At 51.7% G+C, this 17,434-nt stretch overlaps 4 protein-coding genes across 4 annotated transcripts; 3 read left to right on the top strand and 1 right to left on the bottom strand.

The window, feature by feature from the left end:
• Positions 1-258: 258 nt before the first annotated feature.
• On the top strand, positions 259-10,083 carry BBBOND_0107780 (zinc finger, C3HC4 type domain containing protein, putative; the record flags this gene model as incomplete). Its single annotated transcript, XM_012911212.1, has 1 exon — positions 259-10,083. The coding sequence occupies one exon, from the start codon at positions 259-261 to the stop codon at positions 10,081-10,083; it is 9,825 nt and encodes a 3,274-aa protein (XP_012766666.1).
• A 490-nt stretch (positions 10,084-10,573) lies between these two features.
• On the top strand, positions 10,574-12,108 carry BBBOND_0107770 (hypothetical protein, conserved; the record flags this gene model as incomplete). Its single annotated transcript, XM_012911211.1, has 2 exons — positions 10,574-10,619; positions 10,718-12,108. 2 exons carry the CDS (start codon positions 10,574-10,576, stop codon positions 12,106-12,108), a joined length of 1,437 nt encoding a protein of 478 aa, XP_012766665.1.
• A 333-nt stretch (positions 12,109-12,441) lies between these two features.
• On the top strand, positions 12,442-16,014 carry BBBOND_0107760 (NUCLEOLAR RNA-ASSOCIATED PROTEIN, putative; the record flags this gene model as incomplete). The annotated part of the gene is made up of 1 exon (XM_012911210.1): positions 12,442-16,014. The coding sequence occupies one exon, from the start codon at positions 12,442-12,444 to the stop codon at positions 16,012-16,014; it is 3,573 nt and encodes a 1,190-aa protein (XP_012766664.1).
• A 208-nt stretch (positions 16,015-16,222) lies between these two features.
• BBBOND_0107750 (hypothetical protein) lies at positions 16,223-17,404 on the bottom strand (the record flags this gene model as incomplete). Its single annotated transcript, XM_012911209.1, has 1 exon — positions 16,223-17,404. One exon carries the CDS (start codon positions 17,402-17,404, stop codon positions 16,223-16,225), a length of 1,182 nt encoding a protein of 393 aa, XP_012766663.1.
• Between the last annotated feature and the right edge of the window lie 30 nt (positions 17,405-17,434).

Raw genomic sequence — 17,434 nt, 5'->3', positions numbered from 1 at the left:
AGCGTCCCACACATGGGCACCGCTGCGTTCAGTTTGAAAAACGGAACCACGACACTCTGGGGAACTAATTTGCATACACATGTACTTTCACGGCATCTTGATGCCGTGCTAACTGTAATTGACACGCTGTCCATCGGCTTGAAGTTGCGTCGCCGAGACCCCGGAGCTCGGAGCGGGGGTTGTTAGGGAAATCCACCAAAGCCGCGCTATGGATCATAATTAGCGAGTGTGTTCGTCGCGATTGGATGTGTGGGCGCGATGGCGGATACGAGGGAGGATATGTGGGAGCGCTACGTGGTAGTGAGCCATCTGCTGATGGCGTGCTCCATAGGCCACGCATCGCTCCAAACGAGCGGGTTCTACGAGATCGTGATGTACTACGTGAACAACAAGACTTGCCTGGCCATCCTGTACAACTATGTGTTCATGATGTTCACGTTTTTTTGCCACCTGCCGGTGTATGCGTTCCTTGGCCACCTGACGGCGCTGGAGTACGAGCAGCTGCATGAGACGGCGCGCAACTACCTGATGGATGCGGTGCTCTTCCTGCTGCTGTCCAAGCCGCGCCTTAACGGCCGCGAACTTCCGGTTACGATGCTGACCAAGTACCTCGTCCTGCTGGTTGCACTCAAGTGTTTCCACATCCTGCTGTACGTGCGGCTGTCTAACGTCTTCCAGATGGACATCCCGAGCTACTTTTCGATGCTGCGGCTCGCCGCGTTCATCTACGTGCTCTCGATGGTGGACTGCCGCCTGCTGTGCATGCTTTGGCGGGACCTGAACTGGAAGAACACCTTCACCATTTGGGTGGTGTTCGAGCTCGTTGCGATGATGCTGGTGTGCACGTTCTCGTTCATGCGCTACGTGGTGAACATGCTCGATTTCTTCTACGAGAGCGGTTTGAAGAACAAGACGACGCTGCTCTTCTACCTCGAGCTGATGCACGACGTGATGAGCCTGCTGTGCTTCACGATTTTCGTGCTGGTCTTTTACATCCACAACCCGAACCACATGCCGGCGTACATGCTGATTGACATCCTCAACGTGCTGAAGAACCTCTCCGATCGCATCAGCATGCTGATGCACTACCGTAAAGTGGTGAAGTCGCTGGAGTCGCGTTACCCCAAGCCCACCGAGGAGGAGAAGGAGCGCGACGGCAGCTGTATCATCTGCCGCGACGACTTCGACGACGACTCGAGGAAGATCGAGTGCGGCCACGTGTTCCACATGTCGTGCCTCAAGTCGTGGCTGTTCCAGCACTCCACCTGCCCCACGTGCCGTGCGCCCATCGAGGAGTACGAGGCACCACGCGCCGAAGACTTCAACATCTGGCGGCAGGTGTCGGTGATCGAGAACCATGTTGTTAACACCAGCCGCCGTCTCTGGAGAGGCGCAATGCGTCTGCTGGGGCGCGAGCCGCCGCAGGAGGCCCCGGAGTATGACCCCGCATCCGTGAAGGAGTACGTCGAGAACTGCGCCAAGAACCTCAAAGAGCCTATATTGACCAGATTGAACGAGGAACGGGTCATCTGCAAATTCGCGCTGCCGCCGGCGGAGGAGGGTGAGGCGAGTAGCGATATCGAAACCCCAGCGGGAGAGCGTGAGGACAGCAATCTGGACTTTGGGGACGCGAACACCGGAAATGACGCGAACCGTGCTACCGGGGAGCTAACTGGAGGCTCCGTAAGTAGCGGTGCAGCGGCTGGCAGCTCCGCTAGTAACCGTGACATGGTCGATGTACTTGCTGATTTAGGCAAGATGGCCAAGGCACTTGCTGATATCAAGCAGTTGACCGAAGCAGCTGCTGCTGTGACTGAGGTTGCCGAAGCTGCAGCAAATGTCATTGATGCAGTGGAACCCCCTGCCGACGGCAATGAGTCGGCCGAAGTGGCACCCGCCGCAGCCAGTGAATCAGCAACAACGCCTGAAGATACCAGCAAGCCAGAATTAAACAGTGCAATTGCTGCAACGCCTGGACCTGAGCCAAGCGTTGCTGAGCAATGCATGGCTGAAGCTCCACAACCCGACGTAAAGGCCACCAATGATGAAACGGGAACGCCCGCCGATGCCAATGTTGATCCCGAAGAACGACAGTCAGGCAGCTTTAACGAGGAAATTGTTGAATCTGTTGACCGCAACACGGTTGATGACGGCACTTCGGATGTTGAACCTACCCCTAAGGACGATGCAGAAGGTGATGTTACAATCACCAAAGATAATATACACGTTATCGATGCGGAGAGTGATGCTCCAGCCAAACCCACTGGCGGCAGCGATTCGCATTCAGATGGCGGTATTTCAAAGCCAACCCCGCAAAACGATGACGCTGATGGAAGTGATGCTTTGGATCGCCCGAACGTAAACGACACGGTTGACGAAAGCAACGAGGTTCTGCCTGTTGCACAGGATGGCGTGCCAACTGCCCATGACGATGAAGACGATGACGACATTTTCGTAGATGCTTGCGAGGAGTTCGTCGAATCACCCGCGGAGCCGGCGGAGCCCCCTGCAGAGACCACCAAACCGACCGATACAGAACGCGACATGGTTAAGTATATCAATGAATGCGTTCGAGCGTTCAGTGGCGAAATAGTAGGGGAGACTGGCGATCAAGAAGAGGCTGACGAGGTTATGGAAGGCGGCCCTTTGAACGACCTGAAGCGGGATGATGAAAGGGATGAAATTGCCAATGCTGAATCGCCCCAGTTGGAGGAAGCAAGCTTTGTGTTGGTTGAACCTGATTATGAGGATGGCTCCCACAACGAGCGCGTAGTGATGCGCAGAGATAATGCGGCTCAATCAGCACCCAGATCAGTTTCAAGGCAGATACAGTCGCGGTGCGGCTCTATAACTAATATCTTCCATCGCAGGTCCACATCGCAATCCATAGACGAAGCGAGAAACAACGAGGATGGAGAATTCGACCCATTTTGGACTAATACTGTGTATCAGCGACAGGCCCAATCAGGGTCATCCAAAAGCAAGAAGAATTTCTTCAGTTCCTTGTTCCGTAAGAAAGGATCTAAAACAATGGATAATGCGACGCGTGTTGAGGAGGTACGTCCTGACACCGGAGGACCGACTAAATCGAATTCGTCCTCCTGGAGTAAGGATGTGAAATGGCCGAAACCCATTGCGTCTTATTTCAAACGCCTTAAGCTGCCTGACGCAATATCGGAGAAAGTGAGTGAGCTTCGCAATTCTGCGAAAAAGAAGTCAGCGTCCTTCGATTCCAAAGATAAGGCCACCGCAGCACCAGTTAGAAAGGCCCCTCCCACGCCAGTTCGTGCCGCTCAACCGACGCCCTTTCCTCGCTTCGAACCATCCGACCCCAAGCGTTCGCTCAGCGATCACAGCAGTAGCAATACCTCCAACGATGATGACTCCGATGTTGACAGGAGGAACGCTGAGGATGAGTACCGTGGTCGCCTATACGCCAACGATAGCGAAGTATACGAACCTAGAAGACGCTATGATGATGAGGATGAACGTCGTCGGCACTCCGACGACAGTGATTCCCATGGCGATAGCAGGAAGTCTGGTGATGATTATCGTAACCGTCGATACTCCATTGATAGCGAACCCCACGTAGTTACACGTTACTCTGGTGATGAGGAGGATAAGAGTCGTCAGAATTCCGTTGATAGCGACGCCTATGAGCCTAGAAAGGACTCCGATGAGGAGGATAAGAGTCGTCAGAATTCCATTGATAGCGACGCCTACGAGCCTAGAAAGGACTCCGATGAGGAGGACGGGAGTCGTCAGAATTCCTTTGATATCGAGTCCTATAAGGTGAAAAGGCACCCTGACAGTGAACGCGGCAGCCGTCGAAGCTCTGGCGATTCCGACTCCTACCCTCTTAGTGATCAGAATTCTGATGATGATGAAGATGATAGGGAGGAAAAGTCCAGCGATGATGAATCTTATGCAATTAGCGGAAAGGATTCTGATTTGGTAAATGACAATGCGCAAAGCTCCAAATACGACAGCTTCGGGCCTTTGATTAAACTGAGTTCTTCAAGCGCCTCCAGTGCGGTAGATGGCGACGTGCACAGTGGGTCTGAGGCGGCAGCAGGGATGGCTTCAGATGTTGATGCTTACAACATGTTGGATTCCGATAGCGAATGGGATCCTTTCGTGGAAAGGGTCGTCACCATGCCTCCTGAGTCTGATAACTACTCGGATTTTGAAATGGAACCCACTGAGGTTGTAGAAGGGAAGCTAATCGATCTGGTTGAGAGTAGCCATGATTCGATGGCTGATAGTGATCACATGTCAGAGGATGAGATGTCTGATGAGAACCCGGTAACAGAATCAGCAGAACTAGCTGTCCATGAAATTGTGACTGCACCAGTGGAGAGCGACTTGGAAACTGACCGATCAGCAGAATTGCCAGTGAGAGAACCAGGAGAGCCTACTGCTCATGAACTAGTGACTGAGCAGGTGGAGAGTTACTTGGAAACAGAGAGGTCTGATGAGAGCCCTATCACGCATTCTCCAGAGCTTACCGCCACAGCAGACGTTAGTGTTGCTGTGGATAATGCTTCGGAAGACGAAATGGCGGCTGATGTTCCCATTGAACCTTCACCACAATCCACTATCAACGAACCAGTGACTGTGGCTGCGGAGGGCGATATGGAAAATGAGGTATCAGCTGAGAGCCCAGTATCACATTCGTCAGAGCGCATTGCCACTGCAGAGGAGATTGCCTTTGAAGATAGCGGTTATGAAACCGAGACTGTACATTATGCTCCCGAGGAGTCTTCAACAGAACCTGCCATCAACGAAGCAATGCCTGCTCTTGCAGAGAGCGCTTATGAAGATGAGAATGTGGATGAGATTCACGTGACAGAATCTTCAGAACCAACCGTCATTGAAACAGAGGTTCCCGAAATGGTTAGTGATTCGGAGCATGGCAGAATTGAGACTCCTTCCTCACCTCCACTAGAAACGACGGCGGATGATGAAGTTAGTCCTGACACCAATGATGAACCAGAACCTGAGAGCTCTGCAATGGTGCCATATCAGCTTCCGCAACCACCTGCCGTCAATACGCAGCTAGTTTCAGCGGTCGAGAGGGACTTGGAAGTTGCCATGGTCGGAGTGGAGCATATAGTGGACGGCACGGTGTTGAACGTTCAGCGAATCGTTGAACAGACCGTTTTTAACATGAGGGTTATTGTTGAGAACACCGTCGCGAACGTGCAGAACACTGTGGAAAGCGCTTCGATGGAGGTTGGCGCCAGGGTGGAACGGAATGAGGACCCAAGAATAGACGAGGTGGAAATGCAAGTTGAGAGGAGCGTGAACGCCGCAGTTGCTCAAGCAGAGTCGCTGGTTGAATTAACAGTGGATGCCGCCGTGGCCAACGTTAGGAGAACCGTAAATGCAGCCGTTCATAATGTAGAAAGCCTGGTCACTCGTACAGTTGACGTAGCGATTGCCACTGCGCTTGGGCTGCCGCCGCTTCCATCAGCTGCTGCAGCCATCAGTCGGATTATACTCGTCCGTCGTTCTGATAGTGAGGATTCGGCGGATACACGAGTCCCTCCAAATGAAGACAACCTTGGTAGCGACCTGTCAGATTACCCCGACGATTTGGTGTATGAGGATATGTCCGACTTTAATTTCAGCATGAACCCAAGTGATGTTACAGAGATGCCGACAATTGATGAAGCTATTGGTGCAGAACCTATCGAACGAGTTGTTGGCCTCGCTGCTGTTACATACCTGCATGCTCCAATAGAGCATGCATTTGTTGACGCAGTTTCTGGTGAACCTGTGGTTCATGACACTACAGCGTCATACGCTGCTACTGAACGAGTCGACTCTGCTGTTGTGACACACGTTGAAGAACCAGATGTAGGTGCGAGTGCGCGTACCTATGTTGAAAGTGCAAGCATTCAACAAGTTACTGATGCTACCGCTACAGAGGCAAACGTCCATTACACTATTACGGATCTAGTAGACGAAACTGTCGACGAAACCGTTGCCGACGGGTCGGCAGGACAGATCGTTGAGATAGCTGCGGTCGATGACGTTGAAAGCCTAATCACTGAGGAGCCTGTTGTAGCGTATTCGGAAGACTCATCCATGAGGGAAACTACAATTACCGAAGTCAACCTTGAGGTCACTGAGGAGGCGGTTGATACGATCCCCTCCGAACTGATGGTTCAGGAAGATGCCATCACGGAAACGGTCTATGCAACTACTGTGAAACGCGTTGAATCAGATGATTCAGCTAACGCTGACGACGAGTGCACGGACACTGACGGTCACTTTTCAAGCTCTGAGGACGATGTTGTATCAGATTCACCTGACCCCGTTGTGGATGAAATTTCGGCCGCAGACGCGAATGCAGAAACAGTTGTTGAAAATACAAACGTGTCTACAGATGTAGCTATGGGAATTGTTGAGAACGACGTTGCAGTGGATTCCCCAGCCAATGTTGAAGATGAGGATGTTGATTCTCAAGCCAATGTTGAAGATGAGGATGTTGATTCTCAAGCCAATGTTGACGATGAGGGTGTGGATGGTCATACCCCAAGTATTAATGAAGCTGTTGATGAGTCCTCTTCAGAATCGAGCGTAGATGACTCCAGTCTAACGGCAGAGGCCACGGAGACAAGAGAGGAACCTGTGCTACCAGACTCCGTCGAACAAGATGTTGATCAGATTGCTCATACGCAGGCCGATACTCCAATAGAGGATGAACATGTTGCTGCAGACGCATCAGAACAAGATTCAGCCGTTGATACGCATGCAGAAACAACCATTGCAACAATTGATCAGGCTATTGATGGTGGCTCAACAGAACAGGCCCTGGATGAGGCTGTGGCTACAGAAACAGACAGCCCAACCGTTCAGGAAGACGTTTGTGAGTCTCCAGAGGAAACTACATATATGGACACGTATATTCCAACCACTGAGTATGCCATTGATGAGGCCTCCGCAGAAACGGTCATGGACGAAACTTCGGGCACAGAAGCAGATAATGAATCAGTCGTCGAAACTACGGACACAACCATCGACATGACTACGGAGGATGTCTATGAGACTGCTGTTGCAGTTCCAGCTGAACCTGTCGTTGCAGACTCCACTGTTGAGGATGCAGTCACGGAGACGACTGAGGATTTCGTTGATGAAGTTCCATCTGAACGATTCGTTGAAGAATCTACTGAAATAGTTGAGGTCTCTCCTGATACCGACCTTATTGATCTAGGTGATGATGTTGTTGATTCGGCCCCCTCAGAATCATATGAGGAAGAACCTAATGAAACAGTTGAGGTCTCTGCTGATACCGACCTTATTGATTTAGGTGATGATGACGTTGACGTTAGAGACCTCGACATTCCGATCAATGAGGAGGCTGTTGATTCAGATCCATCTGACTTCGTAGTGGATGAGACTCCCGTTACAGATGCTGACGATCAAATAGTCCAGGATGCGATTCCGGACACTACCGAGGAACACTTTGCAGATGAAGCTACTGTAATTGATGTTGCCGCCGACACCACTGATGAATGCGTTGGAGAAGTGTCCGAGGAACAGTTCGTAGATGAGGCCACTGTAATTGATGTTGCCAATAATATCGTTGAAGACTGCGTTAGAGAAGTGTCCGAGGAACAGGTCCTAGATGATTCAGCGGCTGAGGAAGTGGACGGCCCAATCACGGAAGAGGCTGTTGGAGAGAGGTCCGAAGAGCATATCTTTGATGAAGCTACTGGTATGGATACGGAAATAATTGACGCAGCGATTGAGGGTGCTACTGAGTCCGACTCCGCAGAACCCACAGTGGAGGAAACCGCTGTTACAGAGATCTCTTCTTATGAAAACGAGGAGCAGGTCGATCTGGATTCTGTTGAGCCAGCAGTTGAAGAGGCTGCTGGTACTACAATCGATGAAGTTGTTGACACGGATTCCGCAGAACCCACTGTGGCAGAAACCACTACCACGGAGGTAGATGCTGAGGCAACTGATGCTGTTGTTGACACGGATTCTGTTGAGCCAGCAGTTGAAGAGGCTGCTGGTACTACAATCGATGAAGTTGTTGACACGGATTCCGCAGAACCCACTGTGGCAGAAACCACTACCACGGAGGTAGATGCTGAGGCAACTGATGCTGTTGTTGACACGGATTCTGTTGAGCCAGCAGTTGAAGAGGCTGCTGGTACTACAATCGATGAAGTTGTTGACACGGATTCCGCAGAAGTCACAGTGGCGGAAACCACTACCACGGAGGTAGATGCTGAGGCAACTGATGCTGTTGTTGACACGGATTCTGTTGAGCCAGCAGTTGAAGAGGCTACTACTACCACGGAGGTAGATGCTGAGGCAACTGATGAAGCTGTTGATAGGGATTCCGAAGAACCGGTGGTTCGTGAAGATGGTGTCACGCAGGTAGATAATGCACCAACTGAGGGATCCGTTGCAGCAGATTCCACAGAGCCAGCAGTCGGCCAAAGTTCAGGCACAAATGGTGGTAACCCTAGCACTGATGGAGCTAGAGCCCCGGAAGATAACGATGGCGACGATGACGAACCTGAGCCAGACGTGCCCACTTATTGCCGCCGACTTATGTTACCGCCGTGGTTGAGGGAGAGTCGCAACCGTGGAAGTGACCCCGATGTTAAGGCTAAGTCTGGTATGCTGAAATTGCTGCGAAAACTGAAGTACATCAGGGAAAGATTGACGGCATTTGCGAGCCCGCAGCGCAACCAGACTCCGCCGGCCATATCGGAAGATGAGGCCGCTGAGAACAGCGAGGAGCAAAATGGCGCTGCCGATGTTCCCGTAAGTTCCCAGAGCGTGCCAGAGGCAGTTGAGACTAACGTTACGGCAAACGACGATGCTGAAACCGCCGTCAACCAGGAAAGTGCGGCACCGGAAGATGAGTCCAACGTTGTCACAACTGACGGTGACAACTTCCCCAATGAGAACGTAGCACCCCCTGTGAATGTAGTATCCGGTGAAGATGACGTTAAAAAGCCGTCGGCGGAAGAACTGGCACGCATTAGGCGCATAAGGATGGCTAAGTTATCGAGGGAATTCGAGGATGACGACAGTTCAGGAGCGCCTGAAGGTGACGCAGACAAGGATGCCGCAGTCACTGCGGAGTCCACAACCCCAGAAGTACCTCCTGTTGGAAACGATAACGATGCTGTTCAGGTGGCTGATGGTGATGATGTGGTACTTCCAGATCCGACTGTTACTGACAGTTCGTCTGCCAGCGATGTTGGAGAAGGCACCAGCAGCGTGTCCGCTGGCGAGCCGGCGGCCGCTGAGATCGTGCTCGTAGAATCCTCCGACGTTCCGGAGCAACCCGAGCCTGCTGAGTCTAATTCGGGGTCCATTGTACCGGTGAATGCCACGCAGTCGTCAGACATCGTCGTGGCCAATGTCGACAACACTATTTCGAGTACCACAAACGCTATCGTAAGCCTTGCATCCGGCTTGGCCAACATGACTCCCAACGACATGTGGAATCTGAGCAACATCGCCTCTACCTATCGACGTCGCATGGCGTCGAGTGCACGCGGCGGGCGTCGTGGAGCACGGCCGAGGAGCAACATGGAGGCCGTCAACACCCTGCTCACGGAGTTCCAGTTCATCGAGGAGCACAGCGACTGCGACATTCTGTTCCCCGACGACGACGCAATGAACGACCGTTTGCTGTCGCAGCTATCGTCGTCAAACCTGCCCAGCTACAAGCGCGACTTTTTCCTGGCGTACTGCAAGATGATTCGCATGTGGCATCTGACTGCCAACGGTCTATCTAGGGCTGACGGCGTCTACAAGACTGTTTTTGAGACGGCGAACGCCTCACGTGCGTCGGCCGTCACGAACCGGCGCCAACGCGGGCTCAATTCTGACATTTGGAACAGCCTCAGCTGCTACAGCGTCTCACCGGATAGGATCAAAGAGCTGCACAACCAGTACATCAAGCGTTCCTTCAACTACCAGGATGGCGTCTGGCGTATGCACGGCTCGCCAGTTCCGGTGGATGTGATCGAGGACATGGTGAGCTCTATGGCTCTGATGGACGCGATAATCAAGTCCGAGATAGAAAAGGTAGAAAGTTAGTCGGTATCCGCTGCCACTCATTACTGTTACTGAATCATCTGGAGGCATCTCGCTACATCCCGGCACGCAGCGCATCGGCGTATAGGCAAGTCGCTTCCTATAACATTTTTAATATACTCATTTCGCTGTAAAATCTAGCCCCGGGGGTCGATTGAACAACAAAGTATTCGATAGCGCGACGTTTAGCGCCTGTTGTTCAGCGAAGCATGGCTGCCATGTTGCTGTGAAGTGTTGCCAAGATACGCGCCAAATTGAGGCGTATAACGCCGTTGTTTGCACACATCCGCCATGTGTAGAATATAACCTCAGCAGCTGCATTGTGTAGCATTAGAAATGGACACAGTACCAGGACTCAGCGTCTGTCACTGACGCCTGGGCACCCAGTGCACCTAACTCCGCTGCGATTTACCGCCGCAACGATTAGCGGCGTATGTCACCGCTGCCAGGCCGAATTCGTCGGCTTATATTTTTCGATTAAAAGGCTACGGAGATGGCGGACTACAACCAGCAGTTGGCCGATGCACATCTCGGCGTAGGTACGTCAGCTCGTCATAAAACGCGGATGCGTGACGTCAAAACGTCGCCGCCCGAGCTGTATAATCAAACGCAACGCAATGAGCTAACTATTTTGCAGATCGCCGCACACCCACCGAGGTCAACCTGAGAAAGGCGGCCGTGCTATACGAGATATTCCAGCGAGTGGGAGCCATCGACCTCTACTTTGGGCTGCAGAATGACCCGAACGCCAACAACCGCAACACCTCGAGTAGCGCGTCAGCGTACCGCCATGGCGACCCACGCATGCTGCGTCAGCTGTCTGGCGAGAGCCACGATACCGCAACGACTGTCAGCGAACCCAAGGCAGTGCAGAAAGTCTTCACAGTCGATGAGCTGTACCGATCCAGGCTACTGGGCAGGTCTGACAGCGATTCCTTCACGCCGCAGCCCACCGACACAGGGACTTTTTCAGAGGGAGTGCCCGATGGTGGTGCGGCGGATGCGCCGAATGACGAAACTTCAGAAAGCATTCCTCGCACCACCTCTGCGAAAAATCGCGTGAATTCGACGACTTTTTGTAGCGCGAGGCAGGCGGAGGACGCGTCTCTAGATCAGGCTAGTGCGAGAAATTCGGATGCGTTCTCCATGGACACAAACAGATCGGCAACGCAGCCTCAGGGAAGCACCATGGCTGTTGGCCCGTCCAAACCGTCGACAATGCGTAGCATCGGATGGTCGTTGGAAAAATCAGAGAACGATCGTTCGAAATCGCACTTTCGCAGCTACGCCCCGCCCAAGCCCAGCGAATCTGTGGCGTGGAAGGACGACAATGGCACCCTGTTATTCGCGGAGTCACTGGACATCAGCCGCATTTACAAGTCTTCAAGCGGTGTCACGTCCAGAGCTTCGGCAGACAACACCAATTGCAGCTTCATGTCATTTCCGTATTGCTCCCAACCTACTATCGAGCCAACGGCCTGCGGGTGTAACCCGGAGAAATTGCGCATCTTTGCCTGGATTCAGGACTGGTTCGTGCCCAATCTCCTGTCGGCCATGAGCTGCTTTGGCTCCGTCGCACTGTTTTGCGGCGATCGGCTGAGGCAATACTTCACCCCCCTCGAAATCAGCAATGCGTCGCGAAGTTTCGACGAGGTGTTCCTTTCGAGCCTCGAATTCGCCATCCTCAAGGACGACATGACCCGCTGCTACTTCAACATAACGGACGACCGCAAGGAGCACCTGATGATGCGCGAGGTTGACGACTTCCGCCGGCTGTACATGCGAAAGCGCATAAACTTCGAGGAGTTTTGCCTGCACTTTGCTCCATACCTGTCGCAAAAGCCAGAGGAATACACACGCAACAAGAGCACAGACGACGCAGACGAGCTGATGCAGCGCCGAGCACTCAGGCGGGTGCTGGAGAAGAGCCTCTACGGTCTGTCCGTCGAGCGGCCGAATGAGTTCGTCAACAGGCAGTGTATGCTCAAGCCGTACCAGATGATCGAGCCCATACCACCGAAAACGTAATGCCACTGTGTTCTCAGGCATGAATTGTGGCGCGGAAAAGCCGCGCCGGTTTGTATCGTGGACGTTTTGATCTGATGTCGGTCCTACACATCGGGTCGATGTCCAACTGACGTCTTGTAGTACAAACGTACATAGCTGACTGTCCCAATGATTAAGTTTGTTTACTGCCTGCAGCAGTATAATGTAGTTCTTAATTGGATATCGTAGTCGCCGCAAGGAATCTAGCTGAGTTGTAGTTGCAAACGTTTAGACCATGTGATTCTGCGCTGTTAGTCACGTCTTCCTTCATGATTTCACAATACAGAACGTCCTGGAATATTTTTAAACGCCAAAATGCCGGAGAAGAAAAGGCCGCGTAAGCGGAAGGCCTCCGGAGGTCATCGCAATCCCCTAATCGGCGATAGGCATCTGCCGCTCGAGCAAGCTCTGGATTCCGGGGTCATATACGGGACATCGTTGCCCATATCTCGTCTCAATAGGCTTATAAATAGGGAGTGTGTGGACTTTGACGCCGACGGTAGCAGTGTTGGCCAATCGCCACTGGCTACACTTCTGAGAAACTTCAGATCCTTCGTAACAACAGTTCCGACCGTGCTGTTGACTCGTGAATTTATCGATAAGCCAGCCTATGGGCGTTGCTTCCGGACGGAATTCAACGCGTGCTGGTCCAACTTCGAGTATGGCGTTCCCGAGAGTGTTGACGTCGTCGGCAGGGGAGCGCTTGGATTTCTTAATCGGCGAAATCCTACCCTGGATGTCTCCATAATGTTGCCGCAGGCGATATTCAACCCCAAGGACTACATAAACTATCGCTATCTCAACAAACGAAATGCCTGGCTATGTCGACTATACGAGGATGTACATGTGGCATTGGAGGCCGGTGAATCTAGCCCGCTGCTGGAGGGATTGGAAAATTGCCATTTGGTGGCAGAGCTGCATTTCCGAAGACCCAAAGTTTACATTGATTTCCTCCTGGCAGTGGCGAATGCCACGTATTGCCTTCGTGTCTCGGCTCACGTTGACGAGGCGACTTTCAAGCACGCGCCTATGGCGCCGACAAGAAATAATGTCAGATCGACTACTACGCTATTGAAGCCTTCCGGAGTTCCTGGGACTCCTGCGGAATCGGATATGCGCCCGACGCCGACTTACAATGCTGCCATATTGGAGGACTTGCTCAAGAACCGTGTTAACGCTAAACTCAGAGCTGCATTCGATAGCCATGCTAAAATGCGCGGCGCTTTAACTTTGCTAACGGTGTGGACGCATACCCAAGGTCTAACAGCAACGAATTTGGGGTGTACATCCGATAGATTGCATATCGTAGCGTCTATGTGGTGTTCGAAGGGTTTGGAAGCAGCGGAAAAACGTCGAGTCCGACGTAAGGTCAAGGATGAATCCGATGATGCTGCATCAGTTGATGATTCAGAGAACGTTGAAGTTTCGCACGATCCAACATCAAGTTCTCCAATTTCCGGAGGTTCCACTGACGCAACTGAAACACACGGATTAGGCGATGAAGCGGACAAATCATCAATACAATCTGGGTTACCATTCGACAACGGACTGACGGGTTGCGTTTTTGCGTTGATTCTCTGCCATGTGGTGTCTGCCAACCGTTTTCCAACTGAAATAGAAGCCTTCCCGCTGTTCCTGGCGGCGCTCAAATTTTTGGCTTCGATGGACTTCAAACAGAAGTACTACATAATTGGGAGGGATAAGGCGTTCAATAGTCACGCGGCTGACGACGATGACTCCACAACGGCAGTTTCAACCTCCGACGATGCTAGCAACGAGGATGGCGCTAAACTGCTGGAGGCACAACAGAAGGTCATTAACGCGATATCGATCCCCGAATTGTATTTGGATGATAGTGTGTCATTCAACGTGCTTCACAAGGTGGTCGTAACTTTTGATGAGGTCGTTGCCAGAGCCAAGGCTACACTCACGGTTGCCAGGGATCTATCTAGCCCCTTTTTGTATTGCCAACTGTTCGACATATCGCATGACACACGTTGTTACAGTGATGTGAGGTTAATAATGAACACATGCCCTCTATTATCAGGGTTCGATATCTGGGAGTTGGGTGAGTCAGAGTACATGGCAGCCAGGATAAGGTCCATTCTGGAGTATGGACTAAAGGACAGACTGGCTCATCTGTACTTTAGGATGTCGGAAAGTAACGCACTAATGGTAATGATTGGCTTCGACGAATCAGTGCAGCGATCGACGGATGTGGGACCTTTGACGAATTCGCCGGAAAGTGTTTATTTCCGTCACTTTTGGAAACGCCTCACCGAAACTCGGAGCTTTGCAGACGGGTCCATTTGCGAATGTATCCTTTGGAACCAGATACTTCCGGATATCGACGTGGATCCATGCGCCAGTTCTAGCCTAGAACGCCTTGCCGGCCGTAACTTGAACGTGCAGATCCTCTCCACCATCCTCCAGTTACACCTCGACCAGTTCAAGCCGGTGATATTGGACTGTGACACTTCCTTTGCGTTTGACAAGCCAAACACTAAAGACGGTGACAGGCGTCACCTGATGTACGTGGAGTTGCCCATAGTGGTGTCTGACAATCGCCTGGCGACAGAGCACCGGACGAAACTCATGAACGCTTACAACGAACTCAACGGATTACTGCGTTCACTTGAAAACGTTCCGTTGAAGGTCTCTAATGTGTTCGTTTGTAGTCCTGAGTTCGGCTACGCAGATGTCGGGCCGTCGAAACTGCGTCACCGTCTGCTGGTCGAGTTGGAAACCTCCACCAAGTGGCCAAAGGATCCCGCTGCCATTCTGAGTGTCAAGATTGCGCTTGGAATTGCAATGTTGAAGGAGCTGTTTAAGAACCACGATATCAAGTCGCGCATGTCGGAAAATGGTGACATGGAGCTTCAGTTCCAGGGGATCAGGTTCTGCATCAAAATCCTATGCCAAAGAGAAACTCAGCCGTTGATTGAATCGATCAGGAATTTCAATCCTGATGAGAACAAGTTGCCAACCGATAGCTCATTGGAGATGGTGCGAGAATACTTCCGGTCGATTCAAATTGAACGATGCAAGGTGGGAGCCTTGAAATCGCCAAGCTTCAGTGCCAGCGTCCGCCTCAGCAAGGCCTTCACGGCAAGTTGCATCGTTCCAAATGGCGAATTCTTGTGTGAAACTCTCAACTGGTTCATATTCTGCTCCCAGGATTTCCTGCTGTCGCCACCGCTGAGTGGCTACACCGGCTTTATGAGGTTTCTGTACATGGTTGCCCATTACGATTGGGAACATCGGCCTCTGGTAATTTACAACGAAGAGCCCAGGTACGAAATGCTGGATTCGAAAAAACCATCGTGGGCGCCGTATTTCTGGCTGTGCACCCCGGAGGACCCCTACTGCCTAGTGCCCAATATGCCGTCCACGATGTTATCCAAACGGTTCGTGGGGCAGTGCCAGCGCTTCATCGCCAAGTTGGACGAGCACTTCATGAAGCCGATCAACCTAGCGGCATATTTCGCGGCAGAACGCAGAGCGTACAACATGACGTTGGAGCTTGAGAACGTGTACCGTAAGCTGAAGTACTCGGCAGGAGGTGAATCTTTCAAGCTCTCACAGGAGGAGGCGCACTTCCTCCTGGACACCTTCGTAACGAGTCTGAAGAAATCGTTCTCAGGAATCTTGGAACTGGCGTACAACCACCTGGAGTTGCAAGGGACCCACACCCCTGCTGGCAACATCATGATCTACGTCAAGATCAACCCGATGGCATGCATACCTACGGGCAGCCCCAAAGGTTCATGGCCGCATCACATGATAATTTGCGATGGGCGCACCATTTTCGTCCCAAACATGCCGGCCATCTGGACCCATATTCATGCAATGGGGGATGGGCTCTTACGAGAAATTCGTTTCACATAGTGTCTACGGAACTACCGTTAATAATGAATTTCAAATAGGATTAGCACCGGCGTGATTTGACGCATGGTTGTAACCTGCTTTAGCAAACAGCAGTATTTTGAGCAGCAGTAGCAGCGTCCCTGTAAGGTGTCTACTGTTGTTAATAACACAATTTAAGTTGGTTTTAATACATGGCATTTTACAACTGACGTGGGCGTTGCGAACAGCATCAGCAGACTGCTTCGTCCAAATCGTATAGGACCCTGCTTCTAGATATATTGTATGCAAGCCCGACACCGCTGTTGTGGTTGACCTGGCGCTGCAGCAGCTTGATTTTTCTGCGGTAGTCTTCCAACGCGTACTTCATCTGATCTTTCTTGTGTATAAGCTTCGCTAGCAACCCATTGCCTTCGACTTCACCGCTGTCTGCGTTAGATATGCTTGTCCAATTGCCCCGAGAATCATCTGACTGTGCAGAACTTGTGGAGGCATCCAACTGTCTTCGATGCTGCACATACGGACGTTTTCTTGCGGTTTGGCACCTACTTCGACGCCCCTCGTATTCATCAACTGAGGCGATATTTAAAACTACACCTGAGGTCATGGGTGTTATCTTGTCTCGCATTACGCTTCGCACTCTGCGCGCGGGTCGACGGTGAAGTCGCCAAAACAGTCTGCTGAGCGCAATGATAAGGGTGAACCCGAAACAACCCTTGGACTGCAGAGCGGGGTTAACCCGTTTTTTCACTTTGCGCGGCTGCCAGTCGCTCTCAAAAGATGATGCCGAAGAAACTAGTGAGTCACCGCTGTCATCGTTGCGAGCAACGCCTTCAATGCTCGTATCATCGGCACTGCAGTATGACACTTCCGTCATACTATCCTCTGTGCGCGTGTAGTCGTAGCTTTCCACGGATTCCCTTTCGAGCAAATCCTCCTCAGGCGGCGCATTTTCTTCTTCAGATTTTATATGGCATGACGCTACTAGTTGCTTACCCGCATTGTCCACGCTGTCAACTGATTCCTCATCAATCCCCAAAGATGTTACTTCACCTGTAGCTACTGTATTTTCACTTGATAACTCGACCATTTCAATACATTGCGCTCCCTCCTCCGGCAACGTTTCGTTCAGAGCTTTGACATCCACACTAAGATCCCCATCACCAGCAGCATTACTGCCCACATCTGTTTGGGGCGTTAAAGCGTCGCCCTGCTGGACAGAATCAGTTACTTCGCCAACCCTATCCTGTTCCGCCGCGCTAAGGATAGGCACGCCCTCCTCCTCCCTGTACTGGCAATCCAGGTCTTTCAATATACCGGATTTTGATCTATTGAGGAAAAAGCGTTTCCAATGTGCAACAAGCACTCTTAATCCCTGTGGCTTATCTTCACAGTGCACCGACGGCACACCCATTATTCTCTAGAGGTGTTTTAAAGCTTATTA

The sequence above is a fragment of the Babesia bigemina genome, assembly GCF_000981445.1.
Source record: "Babesia bigemina genome assembly Bbig001, chromosome : I".
Taxonomy (NCBI): domain Eukaryota; phylum Apicomplexa; class Aconoidasida; order Piroplasmida; family Babesiidae; genus Babesia; species Babesia bigemina.
This window is presented reverse-complemented; position numbering and strand designations above follow the sequence as displayed.